The sequence below is a fragment of the Odontesthes bonariensis genome, chromosome 3, assembly GCF_027942865.1.
Source record: "Odontesthes bonariensis isolate fOdoBon6 chromosome 3, fOdoBon6.hap1, whole genome shotgun sequence".
NCBI lineage: Eukaryota > Metazoa > Chordata > Actinopteri > Atheriniformes > Atherinopsidae > Odontesthes > Odontesthes bonariensis.
In genome coordinates, this window is record NC_134508.1 from 23,825,052 (window position 1) to 23,839,990 (window position 14,939).

Sequence of the window (14,939 nt, forward strand, 5' to 3'; positions counted from 1 at the left end):
AAAACAATACTCAATATCTGTCACAATTTGCTTTTATTTCCCATTTTTCGACACAAATGCCAACAATAGTTTTTAATCAAATACCTTTTTACAAGATACACATCTGTCCATGTAAGAAAAATGAAAATTATAGAGCATTTCTACATAGCTTAAAGAGATCCTTAAACATAATTTAAGGGAACTGCAAACTCTATCAGATTACAGCAACTTTGACAGGCTGTTATAGCATCCCAATGACTGAAATGTTTGATATCTCTCAATCATGTTTAAAATCCTGGTTGACTCAAGATTGAATGTCCCCGCTCAGTTTGTGTTGTTAGTCTAAGATATGTAAGCCGAATACAGTTATACTAGAGATAACTGCTGATATAACTGATATCTTACCATAAATCCATCCAATAATCACTGACTGGAAGATTGCCATCAGTAGTAGAGTGGGGCCGCTGCATACATAATGATCAAAGATCTGCAGGATGTATGCGCCAGCCTAAAATTTAAAAAGTCAATAGACTGGAATTAGTATCTCTCACCAATTTTTGTTTTTTTCAATGAAAAACAAATAAACAAAAATTTCACATACTATGTTTTGGGTATTAATCATAGCCTGGTTATTACCTAATGAGACCACATTAAGCCATAACATTTTAATTTGCTTATGTAGCCTATAAATGTCTGATAACTCACCTCTGACACCAAAAACAGTCCCAACATATAGCTAACAGTGCAGATCAGCATCAGAAAAAGCTCCCTGCGGTATCCCCTTTGGATCTGGGAAGCGTAGACGTCTGTCATAGAGGTCATGATGCTTTCTAGGCCCGCAAACTGGAGGAAGATACAATGACAGGTGGGTGTACAAATAAGAAAACAATATCAAAGCCTGCATTGCATTTTCAAAGAAACATAAAAGCCGATTCAGCAAACCTGGCCATCGATTCCTAACAGGATGATCATTAAGAAGAAGCACGCGGACCAGACCTGAGGCCAAGGCAGCATGGTCACAGCTTGTGGGTAAACGATGAAGACAAGGCCAGGGCCTGCAGAGTAAAACCAACAAGACAATCATTTCTGGTCACTACTTTGTCTTTATAACAGCTTCTCTGCGACAAACACAGCAGCATTACAGCTAATATATTATCAAACATAGGTGTAGTTTATTAGATTTTTTAAGGCAGAATAATAAGCAACTGATAAGACCAAAAGTTATTCCAGTAAATCATTAGAAATTGTCGAGCTGTTTTTCCATTTTCCATTGTGTAATCAAAAAAGTTTACTCAAATTCTGAGGAGAAGACATGACAGATTATGCTTTGGCATCAAGCATGCGTACCTGACTCAGCAACACCAGAGATGTCGACACCCTGCTTTTGTGACATGTAGCCCAGAATTGAGAAAATGGCAAATCCAGACATAAAGCTGGTCCCACTGTTCAGCAAGCAAAGGTAGAAGGAGTCTCTGCAAATTAGAAGAACTCTGTCATTATTTTCTTTTAACTCAAATGTGTAATGGACTGATCACAGAGTCATAACCATATTACAGTAAATAAGTCAATAAAGACTTGCTATCAACTTGCAGCACCTAAAGAAATGAACTGAAGGGATTTTGGATACAAGGATTACAAATTCTGCTATCAAAATAATTAGTTTTTTATTCTATTGAGGCTTTATTTTCTCACACCATTCAGAAGCCAAAGAAAGACATCAGAATATAGACTGTGTTTGAGTTTTACAATTTTGTGCAAAAGTGAGCACTTCATATAGAAATATTGACTTTCTCAATACAAATAAAACACTTGATCCTCTTCGGAGCAGTTCCTATAAATGAGGTGATTTACTGAAATGACATAAAATTGGCAAATGTGTTCTTTTTGAATAAAAGAACACCCATATCAATTTGAAATGATTGATTCATTATAAATTATTTTTTTGAGAATATAGAAAGCCATGTATGAGTGCATTGTTAAACAAGTTTAGCAGGAAGGATCCCTCGGCAAAGTCAAGCTTTGAAGATATCTGATGCACAGCATCTTTATACCCTTTTACACACACACACACACACACACGGGACGGGACGGGAATCCTGAAATGTTTTAGAGATGTTCTGGAGCGATGGCATGTGAGAACACAAATGTCTACAACATTCGCCCCCAACTTTCTGTGGAGATTTTCTATCCAGCCCTCAAGTAAAATCTGCAGAACATCAGCAGGTGGGACAATGGATGAATGTGTCATGTGTCATGTGTGTCAAGTGTTCACCTGTAACAGTTGTTGTCGTACTTGTTGTAGCTCCCAAATGTAGTCAGATATCCCAAGCATAAAGCATAGGAATAAAATATTTGTGTTCCAGCATCCATCCAGACCTATAAACCAACCGCAAGTTATTCATCGAAATAGCTTCAACTACTGCTGCAAATAAATCCAGCACAAATGAGAATAAAGGCTGACTAACACCTGTGGGTCAGCAAGCCGTGAAGGATTGGGGTACAGGTAGTATTTGATACCATGGAGGGCCCCAGGAAGGGTCATTCCCCTGAAAAACAGCACTACTAATAATACAAAGGGGAATGTGGCTGTGAAGTAGGTAGCCTGTATTTAAAAAAGAGAGAATAGAAAAACAAAATCATTACAAGTAAAAGAGTATGTCACAATAACTAACAATTCTCATTAGGTTGAAAAATATTCTAGGGACACGTGGTGATAAAGCTATGCTCTAATGTCAGCAACACACCTTTTTAATAGTGTGTTTAGCAACACACTGTATGAAAACTCACCAAACAAGACATTATCTAACAAATTGGCAGTTGTTATATCATGTCTGAATGGTTTTGGAAAATGCCATGATTGTTTAACCGTTGTGGAATTGTTACACAACTCTTCAGCGAGAATTATAAAACATATTCCCGCCTGAGAAACTGAAGCATTATACTTGGGTTACATTAAAAGTGCCAATGAAGCTTTAGTTTTACTAGACTAGATAGACGATATGCTAAAGTAATTCAATCTTCATTCATTAAGAAAAAAAAAAACAACGGCGAAGGAATTGTGTCATGCACAGCAGGTAACTCTGTGGCACAGTCAGGATGCATTGCACCCAACTGTCTCACAGGGACGTTTGCCAGACACAATTTCCACTTTACTTTCTCACCATTACAGACCTCACGCCAGCTCTGCTCATGCACTGAACCACAGACACATGAGACTGATGGCTGGTGGCCATTTTTCACAAGGAGCTGAAAGACTTTCATCAACTACCTTTCTTCCAAGGATTTTCTTGCATGAGTCTACAGGTCTGAGGTAACCACAGGTGCATGACAGAATTTTTACTGAATGTTAGAGTGAATGTTTTACTGAAAAAAAAATCTAATGTCGCAATTTAGTCCACGTGCAGCCCATTATGTAAAGAGCTGACATGAAGTCCAAAATTAGAATTTTACCTGTCATGTCTCTGTTGTACTACTGTCACATGCTTGAATTCATAAACCTAATTTACCAAAAGTTATGCTGTTAGGAGTTTGAGGTTTCATGTGGATATACGTGGCAAGTCCCAGGAACTTGTACACGTGACACAAATATTTTCTTGGCAGTGGCAGTTGAAGGAGTGGGGCTGGTGGTGGATGACTGGGTGCTTTGGACTTCATGTTTCATTGCTAAAATACAGTTTCAGACCATCTTGGAAATCACTTTAGATTATTTATGGCCCCTTAATCATCATACTTCATATGTATTAAGGATAAGAGGCTCTGTCAAAAGAGTTACAATATTAAGCACAGCGAATGTGCCATAAATGATCACAGAGAGTACAATTTTTGGTTTTGCCATGAAGACTAAATTCATCATCCGAGTACCTTCACCCACTCCTTGAGTGCTTGTTTATTTAATTATTTAAGGAACAACTGTAAGGGGAAAAGTCTAGATTGTACATACATAAAGGGTTATGTATAGGGCTGGTAAAGATGCAGGTACGGAGACGACATCAACAGAAATCACAAATGTTGGCATAAGGTGATTTAAAAACAGGAGTGGAAATACAAATACACATGGATTGGATAAATGGGAGAGGTTAAAGTTCTGTCACAAAACAAAAAAAATTCAAAATTTCAGTCTTACCTTTCCTGTGGATCTCACTCCTTTCCAGACACAAAAGTAGCAGATCACCCAGGACAGAAGAAGGCACAGAGAAAGTTCCCACCGTATGTTTCCCAAGTGCTCAATTCCGATGGAAATATTTAAAACACGGCGCCTGTAAGATGTTGTGCTGTTAGTATATGCAGGCAATCATTTACAGTAATTACTTAGAAGTAACTTGCAAGCTCTTACAAGTTATAGACACATTTTATTATCAATGCTTTGAGTGTGGAAAGAACACTTGAAAAATGGCCAACAAGCATGTTCTGCAAAGACTAAAAATAAACAACTCCATGGCAGTGCCAAACCTGAATGTAGCCACTGCTTACAGAAAACAGAAAAACACCTTCAATCAATGATAATATTTCACAAATGAGAACTTAAAATGAGTTCATTGGGTATTTACCAAATCTTTCAATTAGGTAAATACAACCTCAGCAGACATAACATTTGGTAACTTTTCTGTATTAAGCTACCAGTCTCTGAAATTATTGGGGAGGAATTTTGAACGACTTTACAACATTGTTGCTTTTCTTTGAGGTTTGCATACATTGGATAATGTGCAGCTCTCTTAAAGTCCCACCACAGCATTTCAATCTGGCTGAGGTCTTCACTTTCAGGTCTTCAGCCAGACTTGATGATGTTGCTTGCTAGAAACAGCAGCCCTTAAGGATCCTACCTTGACTTTGAGAAGCAGCTAGAGAACAAGGTGTCCAAGTCCTATGGCTGTCCCTCAAAGACTTAAATCTCATAAAGTTTATATGTGGTGAAATAGCTCTGACTGAGTATGTAAAGTGACCAAGCCGTCAGGCGAATGGTCAAGCTAAATTAAAGTGGCAAAATACCTGGTGTTAAGTGGCCCACTAGATTACAAGTTAAAGCTGGTAAATGTGGGAGCTGCCGTAACATATGCAACAAAATGAACAGCAATACCAATGAATCACACAGAGTTTGCAATCGACACCTCCACACAAAATGGAATAGATACCATTCTGATTGGGGACTCTATAACACAGCATGTCAGAATGGCAAAGACCGAAAATATTACTTTTTCTGGTACATCAGTCAGGGAACTGATAGATATCTTTCTATTCTGTCTACACATTCAGATGGCATGAGGATCGTTGTCCACATGGGGTCTTTTGATATTCTGAGAAGGAAGACTGGCTCTGAGATCCTGAAGAAAGACTTTTCTCTTCTGTTGGAGAGACTGTCACTATGCAGCACACCGTGCAAAACCCAAACAGATAAGAGTGAAGGACACAGCAGCGAGGCAAACAACCCCCAACCTCCCCCCCCTCACCAGCCCCTTTACTCCACATCACCCAAGGTCTCCAAAGGATATCTCTATCCCAGGCAGGACTCCAGCGACTACAATCTACCAAGAAACGCACTCCCCATCTTGAACATCTCATCCCCCTGTGCCCTGGCTTTTATTGATGAATTTTCTGAATTATTTTCTGTTGTTTTGACTGATTTAACATTAACTGATAACATTCACATAGATAATACGACGGATGGTAATGCCAAAGAATTTTCTTCTATACTGGACATGTTTGGTTTGTCGCAACATGTAAAATAACCTACCCATCATTTTTTTTAATCAAATAAATGACTTTTGTGATGATTTGATGATGATTTTTTGTATTTTATTTGATTTATTGATCACTCAGAATGTTCAAACAACCAGCTTCTCAGTTAAGTAGAAAACAAGTGCTCAGTTTAGCGAGGCCATAGTCTATGTTACCAACAATGGGCGCAGAGTCAGTTGACGGACTTCTGGATCATTTCAGCGTGAAATGTTTAATGCAATGGAAGCTGTTGCACCGATAAGATTCACCTTCACCTTGAGTAAACAGAAAACACCATGGAGAAACACCAATACGATCCAAACAATTAGACAAAACAGTAACGGCACATAGACAAACAAGAAAACTAATCTGTGTCTATAACCTAGAAATAACTCTGATGTTATGTCACGATTTAATATTGTTGATTTAAAAATTTGGCATCTAAAATTCTTGAGGAAACAGTTTGCCATCTGAAATCAACAACTTGCATTCTGGACATAATATCATCTGACTTTTTAAAAACTGTTTTTACCTCAGTAGAAAGTGATCTCCTTCAAATAGTTAATGGGATAGTTCGCCTTTTTTGACATGAAGTCGTATGACATCCCATATTAGCAATATCATTTATGACCATTTTCAAGATTATGGAGAAAGTTGTATTCAACCAGCTCAACGACTTTCTGAATTAAAGTGGAAGTCTTGATAACTTTCAATCAGGCTTCTTGTCATGTCATTTAGTTTTGGTTATGTTTTTAGGTACTGTTTTGTTTTTAGTTTTTCCATGTTTTACAGTCTGGTCATGCTTTAGGTTTCTGTCATGTCTTAGTTTTGTTAAGTTTCAAGTTCCAGTTTAGTTTTTGCCTTTTGTTCTGCACCTGTGTCTTACATTCTCCACGCCACACACACCAACTCATCAAATGTGACACTTCTGATGTCATCACATCACTGAAACAGCTCGGGTCAAAGTGTTAAACGACATTGGGTTGAATACTGATTCTGGTTATGTTTCAGTACTGGTTCGGTTGGACCTCAGCGCTGAGTTTGATACTGTAGATCACAGAATCCTGTTGCACAGGCTGGAAAACTGGATTGGACTTTCTTTAGCACACCATATCTGGTTCAGGTCCTACTTAGAAGCGAGTGGCCATGACTTGTGGAGTCCCCCAGGGGTCAATTCTTGGACCTCTTCTGTTTAACTTGTATATGCTTCCTTTGGGTCAGATATTGCAGAACTTTAACGTCAATGATCAGTTATGCAGACGATACACAACTTTATGTGTCTCTGTCACCAGACGACTGCAGCCCAGCAGACGTACTGTGTCAGTGTCTGGAGGAAATAAACACCTGGATGACAGAGAATTTTCTACAGTTAAATGAAGACAAAACTGAGATCATTCGGTAGCAAAGAGAAGAGGGTCAGCGTTAGGGCTGGGTATCACCGCCAAGTTCCTGGATCGATTCGATTTCGATTCTTAGGGCTTTAAATCGATTAATCACGATTCGATTCGATTCGATTCGATTCGATCCGAATCGGTTCCATCTGCTTCTCTTGGCGCCAGGATTTAACCTCAAAATGTTGCATTTTGACATCAATATTTCAAAGGGCTGTGGCTTGACAGTGTTAACAGATTGTTACATTATATTAGTAACACCTGAAGCCACCCAGTGGAAAGAAGTATTAGCAAGATTTTACACTATATTCAACGTGACAGCCTACTTAATTAAATACATTTGTAGGAGCCATTTTAGTCTCACCTATAGGTAGGTTTTAGTGTAGTTTTAGATTTAGCCACTTGGGGGAGCACTTCTTTTATGGTAGCTAACTTAGTTCCAGGTATAATTACAGGTGCCCAGAATTAGTGGGTTGATGACTGCTTGGACTGGGGAACACATGGTTCTTACCGTAGCCGTGTGGATTGGAACCAGTAACTTCATGAAAAAAATCATTCATGAAAAAAAAAAAAAAAAAAAAAAAAAAATCTATCTCATGCCCTACAAATCGATTATGCAAATTTTAAATGAAATCGATCCAAAATCGATTTAATCGATTTTTTTACCCAGCCCTAGTCAGCGTTGGTAAATATCTTGAGACTCTGGCCCTTACAATCACTGACCAAGTTCGTAACCTCGGAGTGTTGATAGACTCAGATCTGACTTTCAGCAGCCACATCAAAGCTGTCACCAAGGCAGCTTTTTACCATCTCAGAAACATCAACAGAATTAAAGGTTTCCTCTCCCAAAAAGACCAGGAGAAACTCATCCATGCATTCATCTCCAGTAGACTCGATTACTGTAATGGTCTTTTACTGGACTTCCCAAAAAGAGCATTAACTCTTTCGGTGCCATTGAAGTCTATAGACGTCAATTTAAAAAAAAACGTTCACTGCCAAAGACGTCTATAGACGTCAATTGCGTTTTTTAACGGAGCGGGCTGGGGGACAATCTAGCGGAGTTCGTCACTAAATCTTAGGCTTGTAAACACTAAACAGAGAATATACTGGCAAAATTACCCGCTAGGTGGCAGCAGTGCCACTATGCACAAAAAAAAAAGAGCTCGTTTTCTCCATTTTTTGGGTCAAACAGCTGTTTTTGGTGAAACCAACCTATGTTCTACTGTCTATTACTAAAAGACTGAAAATGGTAGAAACAAACTTTTTTTTCCTGATCAAAGAAGAGAGTCTACTCTTTATTTTGGTAATTTCGGTGTGTACATAGTCATAAGACACACTTTTCTGTGGGTCTTGGAAAATCAGTCAAAATACTGAAAAACACTTGGCAGTATGGGTGTCTCTAAACTGAAAATGGCTGGCAGCCAATGAGTTAAACATCTGCAACTCATCCCAAACATCTGCAGCTCATCCAGAACTCAACAGAGTTCATCTAAAGTTTTAACCAGGACTTAAACCCTATTCGGACGGGACTAGTTCAATGGGGGGACGTATGGTAATGTTGGTTAACCAGACGACGCCAGGGAGAAGAAATGACCATTTCGGACGGGACAAGAAATCCCTGTACTATTCATCTAACATGGGAGGAGTTGTTGGTTACGCACAATCGTCACATCCTGGATGCTATGCACGTCTTCATTTCACTTCTGTAAACCCCATCTATAAACAGACATGGCGCCGACCATGCGTGCTTGCAAGTAGCGCTTCATCCAGAACCTCCATGTTTGCAAACAGACACACCTAATTGTTTCTCTCTTTAAAAGGATGTGACGACATATTCCGTACTTATTACCGAAGGTCGCATTCGCACGGGATTAGTATTACCTATGGTAGATACTCCGGACCGTTTCACAGGAGGTAGAATTCTCGGCAATGTTTACCGACATACTCCGCTATCTTTACTGACATGGCGCGTTCGGACGGGACTAGATTTCTCGGTTATTATTACTTTACTCCAGGTCCCCCCATTAAACTAGTCCCGTCCGAATAGGGCTTAAGAGATTCGATGGACTGACAACCTGTCCAGGGTGTACCCTGCCTCTTGTATCAGCTAGGATAGGCTCCAGCCACCCCCCTGCAAACTTGAATTGGATTAGGTGTGCATAGAAAAATGCCGTGGCTCAGTGGTTAGAGTCGGTCGTCCAATAACCGGAAGGTTGGCGGTTCGATTCCGACTCTTGCCACTCAAAAAAGATTGGTGGAACTGACAGCTAGAGGGATGTCAGTCCACCTCCTTGTCGCGGCTGTTGTGCCCTTGAGCAAGGCACCGTACCCCCATGCTCCCCGGGCGCTGAATGGCTGCACACCGCTCCAGGTTGGCATCTGTCTCTGAGTGTGTGACCCTGTGCATGTGTGTGTCAACAGGTGCCAACCTGGATGGGTTAAAAGCGGAGGACAAATTTCGTGTGTATGCATGACCAATAAATCGAATCTTAATCTTAAATTAGTTATCTATGTTGTAAAAAAAATTGATCTGTGAACAATTTCCATTTAAATTCGTTGCCATTTTAATGAAAAAAAAACTTACCGCCAAAACTCCATGACAGACGATGATGATCCATTCACAGGAAAGGTCCAGTTAGCAGTGGCATTATGGTTGTTTATTTCCACACAACGATCTGCAAAATAAGATTTTTTTTTAACATACAATGTTATCATTAGGTCTGTGCTACATTATATTATATTTAGTTCAAGTGAATTCTAAATGCTTTAACAAAACATTATCCTGGATACAGTGAAATTAGGCAAACCATTCCCTTAGCATTATGTTAAGGTAAAGTTGTATAGCTATTTAACTATTATTTATATCCCAAGAAAGTCATTTATTGTTATTAGCATATGTGCACCGCATAGAGGTTGTATGATAATTACTTTACCTGTATTCCATGTGTTATTACAGGTGGTCCAGGGCAACTCTCCAGAGAAGGAAGAGAAAAAGTAGAGGAACGCCCAGGCTAAAATCACAGGGTAGCTGATACTTCCGAAGAATATTATCATTTGGCTAGCGTACCCCATTCCTGAAAATAACATCAACCGTTAACATACCACCCTTTCAAAATGTCGACCATAACTTGCAACACTTTTCACTTTGCCACAATCCCGGCAGGTAAATTACCTTCAAACAAGGGGCAGATCTTCCTCCAGGACATGACTCCCCCCTGACTGGTGTACTGGCCCAGTGCTGATTCCAGTACAAACAGGGGAACTCCACAGGTCACGAGGAAAAGGATGTAAGGAATCAAGAATGCACCTGAGAGTGACAGTTAAGCATTGTGAATACATTAACATACATAAAGTACACTAATCACGTCCATCTTCTTTTTTGTCATCTAGGGACTACCCATTTCTCATGGCTATACTTTGAACATTTGAATGATAACTAAAGATACAATGTGATGTTTCCAGTTAATTAGAATTCTAAGCCATACAATCCCAGGCTTACTGAATACTATTTATGGAGGCTTAGATCTTCAGGTGATTGATTTGTGTGTCATCTGCTTAGACATAAAAATAGTTAATACAAGGCATAGTTTGTATGTACAGGCAGAAAATAATGAGATCCAGGCACATCCCACATCTGTCTCATTCAAAACTGTCAGTATAGTTGGGTGATAGATATACAGTATCTCAGTTCCTTTAAATTTGCAAACTTGACCACTCCTTGCTTACACTGCAGAGGGTATTCAGGAGCAGAGAGGAAAGCTGCAGCCAGTCATGGAAAAAAACAGTAGATCAGAGAAATAAAACTTTAAAAGCAGTTACGCTTTGAGACACACATAGAAACGTCCATACCTTCACAAAACCCTGTGGGATTGTGATGTATCTTTAGATATATGTGAGACTATTTTAATGAAGCCTGAAATGTGTGGAAATAACCACATAGCAGGGCTTTCTACAGAGAAATATACCACCATACACTTCTAGTGGGTCATAACGCACGATTTAGAGGAATTATGTTGGTGTGAGCCCATGTCGTTTTATTTCATTTGGTTGATTTTTTTCTCCCAGGCTTTTGTACCTGGGTGAAACGAATGTTGTCTTTTTGTGTTGATTGTTTTTATCTTTTGCTGGATTTCTTTGTTAAATATATCTGTTGGATTTTATTGTTATTTATTTATGCAAAGCACTTTGGTCATAAGGTGCTATATAAATAAACGTGACCTTGACATTGACCTTGACCTTGATTGTTTTTTAGGGTTAGTATAGTTTGCTTAGTATGCTTCACAAGTTCAGTGTGTAGGATGTTCTGATATTCAAAAGTTTCTTGAAGACTGACAGGGATTCCCCTGTTCTGGTAGCGCTCAGTAGGTCATTCCACCATCGTGGAACTATCTCTCTTGAATAAACTCTCTTGAGTTTGAATATACAAAGACTCACCTCTTGGTACCAGAGCGAGGGAGGAGAATTCGTACCAAGAAAAGGACATTCCCTCACTATCTAAGACGTGTAAATTAGATTTGACACCTACAAGGCTGACAAAACCCAGACTGGGTCAAACCATTTCCACACTCTTGGAAAATAGCAAAACTCTCAGAGTCCAACTTCAGATGGATTAATGGAACAATGATAAACGTGTTTCATACCTGCCTACAAGTTATTAAACCTAGTCACGGACAAAGCTTCATTTTAAGACTTTTCACAACGCTGTAAGCTGTACACCAGAAAAGTAATTATTCTGCCATGACATCGGCTGTCGTGCAGTGGAGTCACAGTGCCACCTAGAGGTCAGTGGTAACGAACCTCTGAATTAGAATCACAGTATTTAAATACTCCGGTAACCCGGACTCCATAATTGAAACAAATGAACAGTATGTGTTTTGCAATAACCCGGAGGCCCGAACTACGGGATAACATTCAGTTTAAATCAAATGTGTTTGTAATCACCGACTTCTATCTGGAACTGGTACCGATTTTATAAACTCACCATAACCAGAAGTCATGTTATTATGTATGGATGCTGCCCATATTTCCGTTATATCATGCCTGTGTTATAATCATTGTACTGTGTACTCTTTGCATGTGCAATGGGATACGGGGATAAGAGAGATTAATTTTACTTTGATAAGAGTTAACTTAGGACAAAGCCATTCGGCTACGCCCAAAACCATAAAGATGGGATTTCAAACACATCACTGGCTAAGAGTCCAGAGCGTCACTCCGCCTCGAGAGTAAAAGTCAGACGCGCCTCTGTTCAAACTCTCTTGACTTTTGACGCTTTTGACTTTTAACTGTCTTAATTCGCTCTTGACTTCCCTGAGAAAGGCCCTCTTAGCCTCTCTTTAAGTTTTAATTCCTCTTACAAATTTGTTTTTGTCTTAGAAAATTTGAAATCTTCTCTTATAATTTTGGCCCCAGTCTTCTATTTTTTTTTTTATTCTTCTACAAAGTAAGCTCATAGTAGATTACGCAATTTTAGTTAATTAAGTTTTTCTTTTATAAAGTTTATTTCAAACGCGCCTGTCGTTTGATTTTGGAATTTTGGATCGACACCGTACGACCTCAGACCCAGCATCTTCGGTAAGGGAGAGGAACCTTTGCTGCTGCCACGCACCGCGAGGCTCCTGCCAAGGCCGGAAAAGAAGCCTTGCCAACAGAGAGGAGTCCCAGGGAGAACACTCTCGGGACTTGCCTTTCAGATGGTCTGTAAAGTAACGGAGAGACACTGGAGACAGCCTCTGTGTGACGTGACAAATCAAAGTAAGGTCGAACCTACTCCTGCTCATTGTGTAACGTATGTGGTTGGTATTAGAAAGCTGTCGAATTAAAATAACCCATACTGGACCCATCATAACGAACCTTTACTCGTTTTAGCCAGAAACCATGATACAGATCAAACTAGGACCAGAATTAGGCCCCCACATCTCTCTAATCCCCGTCCTTTGCTGTAAGTCCAGACCATCTGTTCCCATTTCTGGGAATTCATTTCTGTTTCCTGTTTACTGTTAAATAAATAACCCTATATAGCGACCAGCCATGCATGTTTTTGGATATGGGAAGAAGCCAAAGTATCTGGAGAGAACCCACACATGGATAGTGCTAACCGCAACACCACCGTCCAGCCTGCTTGCACGATCAATTTCTGGACCTGCCAAAATCATTCATATTAATGATTTTTAAATGGCTTCTCCTTAGTAAAGGGCATATCAAAGCTGTTTTGAAGTTCATTCGTGGAACACATTACTGCCAATTAATTTCCATGACTTATCTATGCCTTTGAGGAAAATTTTCTCTGAGCTGACTTTGTAGACACAGAGAACAATAGCACAGATATTCCCGGAAAAAAAATGACTACAGTATTTCTAATTTAAAACAATGACAAAATACAGGGTTTAATGTAAAATAGACATTTATTTAGGTAACGCCAACACACCAGTAACAGTTTTAGACAGTAAAATGTGCCAAAACTTGACAGTCTCTATTCGCAGCTCTAATTAACTGTTTGAAAAATCATTGGGTAGATGTGTTCTTAATGACACTTGCACAAAGTCCACAGGGCACCCAAGTTTGAAAGAAACTGAAAATGCAAGACATTGTAACAATGAAAAATTCATACTGATATAGCCTCATATTTAAAATGAACCAATTTACCAGTTTAGCACAAACTGTTGAAAGTGGTGATATAATTTGTTTAGCTAGCCTACTACTTTCTCAACCTCACATCCAAAGCCCTCAAATTGCCTTTCTGCATCAACTCATTCTCTATCTATGCAGGTTTTAATTATGCTTAAAAAGAGCTGCTTTTATGTGATGTCTGCCTTGGTTATACCCCAAAAAGACCTAATAAGATCAACAATAAGCCCATAAGCCATCTAAGACTTCTCTCTCTGACTCACAAATAACACAGGGTTTTTTTATCTACCTTCTTTAAGCTTTGTAATATTGCCAAAATTAGGAACATCCTGTCTCAGAGTAATAAAGAAAAACTGTCCCATGCATTTGGTACTTCAACATTGAACTGCTGTAATTCTATATAAAAAATCCCCAAAAAATCCCAATATCCCAAAAAATCTCTGAAAAGCCTCCAGCTGACCCAAAATGGTGCAGCCAGAGGTCTGATGAGAACTAACAGGAGAGATCATATTTTTTCAGTTTTAGCTTCTCATCATTGGCTTCCTGTTAAATCCAGAATAAAATTAAAAAATGTTCTCCTCGCATATGAAGCTCTAAATGACCAAGCTCCATCATATCTTAAAGATCTCACAGTATAATATTTTCCCAACAGAGCACTTAGCTCTCAGACTTCAGGTTTACTTCTCGTTACCAGAGTTTCTAAAAAAAGATTTTACAATGGGAGGCAAGCCCCTGTCTGTGGAACCAGCTGCCTTTATACTTCAGGAAAGCAAACACCCTCTCTAACTTTAAGATATGGCTTAAAACTTTCCTTCCTGCTCTCATTAACTTGTGTTTCTCTCTGTCTCAGCAGGTATCCCTGGTCTGGTGTTATAATGTTTGTTGTCCCCTCTTTCCTGTCCTCCCAACCCCCAGCCGGTCGAGGCGGATGGCCGCCCTCCCCGAGTCTGGTTCTGCCAGAGGTTTCTTTTTTTTTTTCTTTGAACAGTCACCTCGTGCACGCTAAAATGGGGGATTGGAATCGAAGAGAAGTTTTGATGCAATCTATTGATTTCCTTTGCAAGGCAACTATTTCTTAATTGGCTCTGTATGAATTGGACTAATTTGGAATTCAGATTTTTGGGATTTGATTGAATTATGACTTATATTACAAAGAATTGGAATATAATTGGCTTGAACGTTGGATTGTATCTTTTAAGTGCCTTGAGATTACATTTGTTGTGCTTTGAC

General features: G+C 39.2%; 1 protein-coding gene across 3 annotated transcripts in view; it reads right to left on the reverse strand.

Moving 5' to 3' along the window:
* The window catches only part of LOC142377238 (sodium- and chloride-dependent GABA transporter 2-like), a 30,871-nt gene that overhangs the window by 3,789 nt on the left and 12,143 nt on the right, over positions 1-14,939 (reverse strand). For all 3 annotated transcript variants that reach the window (XM_075461150.1, XM_075461151.1, XM_075461152.1), the window contains exons 2-11: positions 10,255-10,389; positions 10,016-10,156; positions 9,667-9,757; positions 4,103-4,235; positions 2,447-2,581; positions 2,252-2,355; positions 1,327-1,451; positions 922-1,034; positions 685-822; positions 385-487 (exon numbers count right to left, since the gene is read on the reverse strand). In XM_075461150.1, the coding sequence (XP_075317265.1) occupies positions 385-487; positions 685-822; positions 922-1,034; positions 1,327-1,451; positions 2,252-2,355; positions 2,447-2,581; positions 4,103-4,235; positions 9,667-9,757; positions 10,016-10,156; positions 10,255-10,389 (1,218 nt within the window). The remainder of the gene's footprint in view (positions 1-384; positions 488-684; positions 823-921; positions 1,035-1,326; positions 1,452-2,251; positions 2,356-2,446; positions 2,582-4,102; positions 4,236-9,666; positions 9,758-10,015; positions 10,157-10,254; positions 10,390-14,939) is intronic.